This window comes from Platalea leucorodia (assembly GCF_965183815.1).
Source record: "Platalea leucorodia genome assembly, chromosome: 15".
Classification (NCBI taxonomy): domain Eukaryota; kingdom Metazoa; phylum Chordata; class Aves; order Pelecaniformes; family Threskiornithidae; genus Platalea; species Platalea leucorodia.
Genome location: NC_138837.1, coordinates 4,839,175 through 4,848,440, shown reverse-complemented (window position 1 = coordinate 4,848,440; position 9,266 = coordinate 4,839,175). Strand labels below are relative to the sequence as shown.

Genomic DNA, 9,266 nt, shown 5'->3' with positions numbered 1-9,266 from the left:
CCTCTGCATGCAGCTGCATCAGCTGTGCCACCGCTTGCCAGTGACTCTTGGATGCTCGGGGGTTCATAATTCATTTATATTTTGGTTGGAAGCTCATTCAGTTTTGGTTGTTGCCCCGTTGCAGGAAGTTGCTCTGATAAATGACCGGGGTGGATTTCTCTTCCAGAGGAACCCAGGCTTAATGTGGGCTTTCTGTGGACATCACTGTATATCAATACTGCTCTAATTGTCCATGACATATAGTCTTGGCGTTTTTCCCAGACAGTCTAAATAAATCATACACTTCTGCTATAGTAAATAGTCTGTTACAGGAGATGTTATAGGCTTACAGCCTTCCCCCTCCCTCCAGGAGCTTCTTTTCTCTGCCTCATTTTCCATGTACTTTCCATACCAAGGAGGCTCTCCGCAAGCGCACCTGCCGCCCGCGCCGCCCGGGCAGGTCTGCAAGGACAAAGTGCCCGATGTTGCAGCTCCCTCCAGGCCGGGGGGGCTGCGGGCAGGGGAGGGGGTGGCCGTGCCCAGAGCTCCGCGTTGGGGCTGGCATCTGCCCTCGACTGAGCAGAGCGGAGCTGGGAAGTTTCTTGCACTGCTTAGGAAACACTGGCATTGCACACTTGCAAAGTCTTTGTTAGTATATATTATTTACATCAAGAGAATGCATAAATAAAATAGTAAATATCTCACAAAAATACAGGTTCTGTTAATTGGGCGTTACAAACGAAGCCCCGAGTGCTCAGGCTGGGCAAACTCCCATGGAGGGGACAACTCGGGTCCTCCTGGGCCGGTGCAGGTGACAGCCCGGACCGTGACATGGCCTGAGAGCGCCAGGGTCTCCTGAGGGTTGCAGCCCAGACAAGTGCTTCTCCAGGGAGAAGTACGGATATGTAACAAACTGCAAGTGCAGCCTGGGCTAGGGCTGGTGGTGGAAAGGTGAAAATTCCAGGGAAGAAAAGCCTGGGGCGTGCACAGAGCTGGTGGGAAAAGATGCCGGTGTCCCAGAGGAAAATGCCGCGGGCAGGCATTTTGCTTTCGGCTTGCACCCCTCCATCGCCCCAGGAGTAGAAAAGCAAGCGCCCCGCGCGCCCGGGCGGCTCAGACGCAGCAGCAGAGCGTGGAGCAGTCCAGCCTGGCGGGGGTCCCGGCGCCCCCGGCCTTCTTGTTCTCCTTGGGCAGCAGCAGCACGAAGGCCATGGCCAAGGCGCAGTGGTAGAAGCTGTGCACGTAGGTGTAATCCCACTCCTGCAAGTGGGGAGAGCGTTAGCGAGACCTGCCGGGGCCGCGGGAGCAGCGGTGCTGGGGGGCTCTGCGTTAGGTGCAAAACATTAGGTTTCTACAAGTAGCCAAAAGGAAAGGAATAAAAAAAATTCCTGAGCCTTCTGCCTCTTTTTTTGCTGTCAGAGAAGAAAGGATTTCCAGCCTTAAAAAAAAAAGCAAAGTGGATTTAACACATTCCAATTTGCACATTTCCCAATTCTTGAATGAAGTGTTTCATTACCCCGCAAAGGACGCGGCGGCGAGGCCGGGGCGCGGGGGGAGGCGGTTTCTGCTAAGTGACATTTTTATGTTCTGCTAGAATTTGCAATTACTAAATGCTTTGAAAAATAATCCTTGGGGATGACTGAGAGGTTGTATCTAGCAGCTCCCAATGCACAGAGCAGCCGTAACGGCGGGGCTGAGCGCAGGCGCGACCGGCAGCTGTGTCGGGGGGTTATCGCCTTCCCCGCGCGGGACAGACAGACCCTTTTGCGCGGGACGGGTGGACAGGCCAGCAGCGAGAGCAAGAGGTTATAAACACGAGATCAAGTGCCCCTGGGAGTCAACTGAGAGTCTTTTCTTTGGCGTGAGCCAGCTTTGGATCTGGCCATGCCTGGGTCGTATCCAGTCCCTGCCGTGGCTCCGTGAGGTGTCCTTAAGTCACCCGTGCCCGGTTTCCAAAAAAACCCTGCTTGCATTTGACAAAACCATTTTGAGGACTGTGTATGGCTGAAGAAAGCGTGGTCCTTGCCCTTGCAACTCACTTAACGGGGGGAAAAGAGAGTGAGCATCACCCTGCGTGTCACTCGCTGTCACATCTCTCCCTGCCCACACCGCAGTTATGGGCCAGGGGATGGGGACAAGCAGGGAGGGACAACGCCAACCCCAGAGACCCGCACCTGAGCTGGATTTTGTCCAAGGCTGGATGCAGCCCAGCGGTACGAAGGGGGAGGTCTCCTATCTTGCTAACGTCCTTTACACCTTGTAAAGTCAGAGGGATTGAGTGTGCAAACAGGTACCTCAAAGAAGAACCTCAGCATCAGTGCTAACGCCCCAAAACAGAAGCCAGGACCGATCTGTTGGGTGTAGACGCTCTTGTCTGGATAGAGCCCTTTCTTCTCTTTCATCTTTTGTAGCTGGAAGGAAAGAGAGAGCGCACCAAGTGTATTCATCCGGATTTAGCTGGCTGCTCTGCATCCGAAAGATCCCATGAATGCTGAAATAAAAGCAGGCAAAGCCTGCAGCCTGGTTCCCCCAAGCTGTGGGGTCTGCCTGCACGTGGGGAGCACCTCTGCCTGCGTGCTGCAAGGGGTCTTCCCGCTTCATCCCTGACCATAATCCTGTTTTCTTAATATTCACCCCCAAACCCAGCTCAGGAAGCGCGTGCCCTCGCAAACCCAGTATCTGGGAGAGCAGATCCCAGCAGAGCATCCTCGGGCTGAGGGATGCAGGGTGGTCCCGTGCCTCGGTCCCCTCCTTGCCCATCCCCTCCCCATCGTGGCCACTTGCTTTTAGCTGCTGGCTGGGCGGCAGAGGGGGCTTAGTGACAGTTTGTAGCTGGGACTTGCATCACTGTATTTCCATGACACTTGGCAGCGTCTTCCTGCAATTTTTACCCCATCACTGAATCCTTCTCCTTTCCTTTTTACGGCCATGCCTGCTCCTGCCAAGGGCTCTGCCACCCGTGCTCCCGCCCCGGCCCACAGCATCTGCTGTGCGTGGGACACGCTGCAGCACGGTGCCCGACTGTCCCGGGAGCTGCCAGCCAGATTCAGGCAGACTACAGGCAGATTCCTTCCCACTTTATCACCGCGTTTTATGCACATCTTCCACCAGCTCCGGGGCACTTTACCAGACCCCTTTGCCTCTGAGTAGCTGTAAAAACTCCATAAATACGTTCCTCCTGATTAGAAACGCAGGGACAGGAGATGTGGTAGATTGCTCAGACCAATCGAATCTGGCATTTATCACAAAGGCTGCTTGCTGTCTGCCTGCTTTCTGCTCGGGTTGAAGGAGAAGTGCTGTTTAATCACTGTGATGGCCTGTGCTGTGAGAGCTGGACCTCGAGGAGGAAACTACTGGCGCAGGTCGGATCCCTCTATGCAGGGCTCAGCCCCTTCCCCACCGCAAGCATCCCGCAAAGCCCCGGCGCGGTGCCCTTCCCTACGTACCCATTTCACGGTGATCACCAGGACGGCTGTCCCGATGGGTCCCGAGTAGACGCCGTAGCCCCAGCGGTCGTGGTAGATCCTCACGGCGATGGTGAGGACGCCAAACATGACGAAGGTTGATCTCTTCGGCTCGTCAAACTCTGCCAGGGCTGTGCGGCACCGAGCACAAGGAGCATCAGCTCACCCACCCCCTTCCTTGGCTGCTCCCCTAAAGCCTTACTGGGGTCTGTCCCGCCTGCCCTGGCGACCCTCAGCATTGCATCCAGGTCTGGTTTGCCCTTCTTAGGCCTCGGGGAAACTGAGGCACATGGGGGCAAAGCGAACTGTCCCAAGGCACGGGAGTTGTAGGTCTAGGAGCTGATTTTAGAGGTCTTGCACTCAGTGTTGCATGTGGAAGCTGAAGCAGACGTCCCACCCATATTCTCCTTTCCTGCCTCAACCCAGAAGTCGGAGGCCATTGCAAAGACGCTTGCACCCAATGAGCCTGCCATCGGCTCTTGGGTTCATCCTGCATCTCCAGCCCTCCCAAACTTCCTGGCTCACCCCGATGCAGCCTCCATCACCCCGCTCTGGTAGGACCGAGCTCACCGGTGCGATGGGGATGGGGCTGCCCGGCCGTGCCGGCACCTGCCTGAGATTTGCAAGCTGGAAGTCGCCAGTGTGAGTAAATTATTAGAGGCTTTTGTTTAGCACAGAATGGGGTAATAACTGATAAAAGTTATGGATCCCAGTGGGCTCCATGCTTTTCCAGCTCGCACAGCTGTGTTATGGCTGTCCTGGATTTGCATTCCGGGAAGCGTGCCCGAGGGTCTGTGTCCGCACATGTGCGCTCGGGCTTTACAAGCCACAGCGAGAGGCTTCCCTGGGCTTCAGTCACCACACCTTCCATGTCCTTGGATCGTGGTTTTATAGGGAGTTTGGCTAAGGGATAATGTCCGCATTTTAATCTCTGTTGTTTCCCTGCGGGTCAATATTTTAAACATTGTAGTCCGGGATTTGTATTTTTTTGCAAGGTTTTTGAATGCAGTAATGAAGCAATCAAGTTGAATTTTGCTGCAGGGAGCCAAAGTGTCTGGATCGGCTCTGACCTACCCTGACACTGCTGTTATCTACTGAAAATGCCCTTTGGAGCTGATTTGTCTCATTGCCTTTTCTAGTCGAGCAGAGAGAGCACTGAAGTGCCATGGACAGTGTGGGAGCCCACCTCGGGACTCGCGCCTTGGGGGAACAGAGCCATTTCTAAGGTTACTATTTCCCTCACTCATTTTCCCCTGCATGGAAGATTTATCCCATCGCATGCCCTGGAAAGGGAATGCTCTGTCTGCGCTGCTTGGCGGTGAAGGGAGGAGGGATGGACCTGCGCCTGGTGACGGGGGTGCTGCCCCGCGGCTCCTGCTGGGCTCAGGGGCTGCAGAAGCCCCCCATCCCAGCCAGGGGTCCTGCACCACCCCCGCAGCCCCGAGGGGCAGAGGAGAAGGTCCTGTGGGAGTTTTGGGGCTGTGCATCAGCCTGGTGACCCCAGCTCAGCACCAGGAGGGCTGGGGACCCTGCTTGGCTGGAGCGGGGACTGGGTGTGCGGCTGCTAGAGATGGTCCGAATCTGTTGAGCAAAGCCTTTGCTGTTGGAAAGTGACTGTCCCCTCATCTCTCTCCTTACCCTACTCTCTTCTCCTGTCAGAAATACTCACATCCTTCCAAAAAGCATGTTGACAAAAAGGGAAAATAATAGGTTTGAAGTCTTTGCCCTTCTTTAGTTCTGTCATATTTTTTTTCGTTTCTATTATACCTTGTTTCAGCGGCAAATGAGGAACGAAATGAGAAAAAAAGAGAGTGAAGGGAATGTGGGAAAAGGAAAACTGAGTAACAGGGCAAGGTTAGGGCTTTTAATAAAAAGGAAGTGAAATATATTTCTGCTTTTTCTAAGCAGATCTAATACTTCCCATCAGCCCAGACTAGGCTTTTGATAAACTAGGAAGATATATTTGTTTTGACTAAACTACTTTGATTTGCATGCTACCAAGGGAAGTGGCAGATTCTGCATTTCTTAATGCTCCCAAGTCAGGGCAGAACAAGCTGATGGGCTCAGTATGGGGAAAATGAGGAGAAATGGGAGATCCCCTCATATATGAGGTTTCAAACTAAGCCATCTCATAGTACTGCCCTGCCTGGAACAAAAGCACAAGGCTGCATGTGTTAGTTGCCAATTTGAAATAAATAATTCCGCTGTTGTAAGGACATGCGTAAGGGCTGGTGAAGGCAGAAGAATACCCCACTAACACAAACACCCGGCGCCAGAGCTCTGTTTATCTCCAAGAGCAAAACTTCCCCAGCCACCACGCAGGACAGTTTTCATGTGTGTCTGGACCCCACTGAGTGCAATGGCTTTGCAAGGCACGAATGATATAAAAATGGATTAAACCATAGCACGGGCTGACTTCCATAAAAGACAGTCTCAGAGCTAAGTCTTGCAGATGAGAGCTCAAAGGCAGCAGCATTTCTGGGGGCTGTACCCCTAACCGTCCCACCAGCGATGCTGACAAATCCTGCCCGACCTGCAAGCGCTGGTGCTCTGCAGGAGCCACGGGAGACCAGTGCTTACCCATCAGGGACACCCAGATGGACAGAGCTGTTCCATAGATGCTGAAGTACTCCAGGATATCATAGCGCATGAAGCACAGCACTGATAAGCCAGGGCCGTCACATGCATGGTAAATCTATTTAAAAAAAAAAAAAAAAAAAAAGGCATTAAGAAAGCTAGTTCTTCACCCACAGGCTGCTAAGGTAAAATAAAATACTTCTGTTTTTATCAGTTGGTTTGAAACAGCCTTTTCATGGCTGTTGAGAGGATGGCCAGCCAGGAACAGGACAGTCTCATATACACCAGGGTCACTGATATGCAGTAATGAATATACCTGAGATAAAATGTCACCGTTCCCAATTGCAAATTGCCTGAGAATCAGCATTCTGCTCTCTTAATACAAATTATTTGTGGACGAGCTTTAGTTTGCCTCCTGGTCTGTGCCAGAACTTGCAATCTGATGACCACGCTGCTTGGAGCCGAGCCCCAGGCGGTGCGAGGACGTCCTCTCCAGCAGAAGGAGGACTCTGAGGTTATGGTTCTGATTGCGAAAGATTCTTGTAAAACAATTCAAAATGAGCGTCCTGATGACATGCGTATAGATGCCAGGTCACTGTCCAGGCTAACTAGAGTTTATACGGCCAGAGTCTGCATACTGGAGAATTCACTCATTAGTGCATTCCCTTAAAAGCCGGTGGTTCCTGCCCGTTAGCTCATTGATTAGGTTATTTGCAAAAAAAACCCATTGTCATGCAACATAGATGCAAACCGAGCCAAGAGAAATTTTCCAGAGCGATCAGAGGAACGCTCCCAGCGTTTGCCTGGCACTCGCCTTTTCCTCCGAGCACTCAGCCCTGCGAGTTTTCTAGTGGTAGCACCAGCAAGCTTCGCTCTTTCTGAAGAAGTCCCTTCACCGCTTGGCAGGACGCCTTTGGAACAATCCTCGCTGTCATGGCCCAGCGGGGATGCTGATATTATTTATAATGGGAATTGCTGCAAGTCCTTTGGCTCGTTGCGGTTTCTAGAAAAGATTGCACCACGGCCGTAATTCTTTTCTCTGCTTGAGATTGGGTTCGAGCAGTCCAGAGACGGGGTGAAGAAGCGGTGGAAGACAAAGAGCGTGTTTCTGGCCGGCATCGCAGCACTTGTCTGCGATGGACATATGCTTTCACTGCTCTGATGAGGTCTCCTGGGGGAGGAGGAGGGGGATGCTACAAGAAAGGCAACAGCAGCAGCTGCTGCCCTTCCTACCCCCCCGACCATGCTGGCAGCTGCCTTCCCTTCCCCACGCACAGATATTTTGCCTCTTCAATCTCTTCGATGAGGACTCGTTCCACCTCCCGTCGAAACACGTGCCAATTTTCCTATTGACTTCTCGGGGAGGTGGAGCAGACACAAAACCGGTGCAGAATGAAACTGTAGATGTCTGGCTTCCCCGGGGAGCTGGGGGGGCTCGGTTGGGACGTTTTTATTAACTAGTCCTGTAGTTTTTATGGAACTGGCAGAATTTCTCCCCCTGCATTGTGCTTTAATTGGAGGCCTAAATGGTGGATCCTTAGGAATAAGAGACTGGCCTGGTTCAGAGCCCCGCTTTACCCTCAGCACTGCCGTGGAAGAGCTTTTCACACCACGAAGGTCCTTTATCTACTCCCTGCCTCAGTTTCTCTGTCTCTGTGCGAGGGATGTGACAACCCCTATGAGATGCCTTGAGATGGGTGGGGAGAAGAGGTAAATGCAGTATTGGTTGAGTTGCCGGGCTATTTCCTTCATATTCTTTAGCAGAGCATTGCTATGGGGTTAAACAGATTTTTTTCCAGTGGGAATGCTGCTTTAGGTGCTCAGCCTGTGTGTGTACAGAGGCACTTAGCAGCGATACAAAGCACAGGGCAGCTTACTGCTGGGAGCAGGAATATGAATTATTTTGTATATGTACAGACAACTGACTTTCTCCACTCATTATTCCCACGAAAGGGAAGGCTGGGTGATTCTGAGCCTGGTGAAACACGCGTTTTCAAACTGCTCTGCCAGCGTGGGGGCTTAATAATTATTTTTCTTGATAGCTCAGCAGCATGTTTTAGTCTTTCCTTTCCCAGTGCAGAAACTCCCCTGACTCCAGCATTGCTCCCATCACCAGTTAGCAATTGCAAAATCAATAATTCGACTACGTGCTTTTGGCTAAAATGACAGAAGCATAGCAAGAGACTCTGGATACAATTTAAACCCCAAATTCAGCATGGTGACTTACCAGCCGTAAAACAAAGAGAAAAACCAGCTCCAAAACATTGCAAATCAATCAAGTCGCTTTGCACCCAGACTCTCTCCCTAACCTCACAACCATAAAACACCATTAAATCTATGTAAGGCCACCCCGCAGGACATCCTAAACTGAAGAATCAGCTACTCAGCGCCGCGCACAGTGGGAAATAACTGAAAATGGATTTTCTGGGGTCACGCTCGCTGCTGTTGGGTGAGATCCAGCTCCCCTTCTCAGTGGAGACCCGATGCAGGGGGCATTTGGGGGGATGAAACACGCGGCGGGGGGGACGGGGACATCTTACCGCCACGAAGAACATGGTGAAGAAGTAGACCATGGCTTCCATGTGGAAGCGCCGCTTGGCTGCGATGCTGATGGTGGGGAGGAAGACCAAGGTGCTGATGGTGGGCAGAAGGAGCTTGGCCAGCAGCGAACCCATGGGTGCCTCGTGGGCCAGCGGCTCCCGGGGACGAGGTCTCTGCGAGCTGGACGGAGATGGTGGAGAAAACAGCCGTGGTGAGCGTACTTTAAAATTTAAATGCCCTGTGCGGCTGGGAGGGCTGCGGGCAGGGAACAGCTGCTGCCGCCGCAGCCGCCCCCTTCGCTCCTGTCTCTCCCCAACAGCGAAATTCTTGATGCAGCCGGCGGCTCCCAGCAGCAGACGCTCTGTGCCCCCAATATCGCCCCGGGTGTTTCTAAAGGAGCGAAGGGGAATGGCGTCCTTGCACGCCTTGTGCTGGGTGGCGGATCTGGGTGCACAGTGGGTGAGGACTGGGGGTTTGCTTGCTCCCCATGGGGACACCCCACCTCTGCATCCCACTGGCCCCACGCCGAGCCTGGGTCAGGGCTGCTGGAGCGGCCCAGCAGGGAAAAACCATCCTCTGCTCTGCGCTGGCACAAAGTAGGGAAGAACTGGTATGTGGCAGGTACCAGGGGGTTTTAAAACAGTGGGACGTATCCTGCTACCCTTGCTGTACCTGAGAAATACACACCAAGCTCCAAATCCGCCT

General features: G+C 52.9%; 1 protein-coding gene across 1 annotated transcript; it reads right to left on the bottom strand.

Annotated features, from left to right (window-relative positions):
• Nucleotides 1-1,092: 1,092 nt before the first annotated feature.
• MYMK (myomaker, myoblast fusion factor) lies at nt 1,093-8,695 on the bottom strand (the record flags this gene model as incomplete). The annotated part of the gene is made up of 5 exons (XM_082327137.1): nt 1,093-1,239; nt 2,274-2,390; nt 3,426-3,574; nt 6,024-6,138; nt 8,561-8,695. The coding sequence occupies 5 exons, from the start codon at nt 8,693-8,695 to the stop codon at nt 1,093-1,095; spliced, it is 663 nt and encodes a 220-aa protein (XP_082183263.1).
• Between the last annotated feature and the right edge of the window lie 571 nt (nt 8,696-9,266).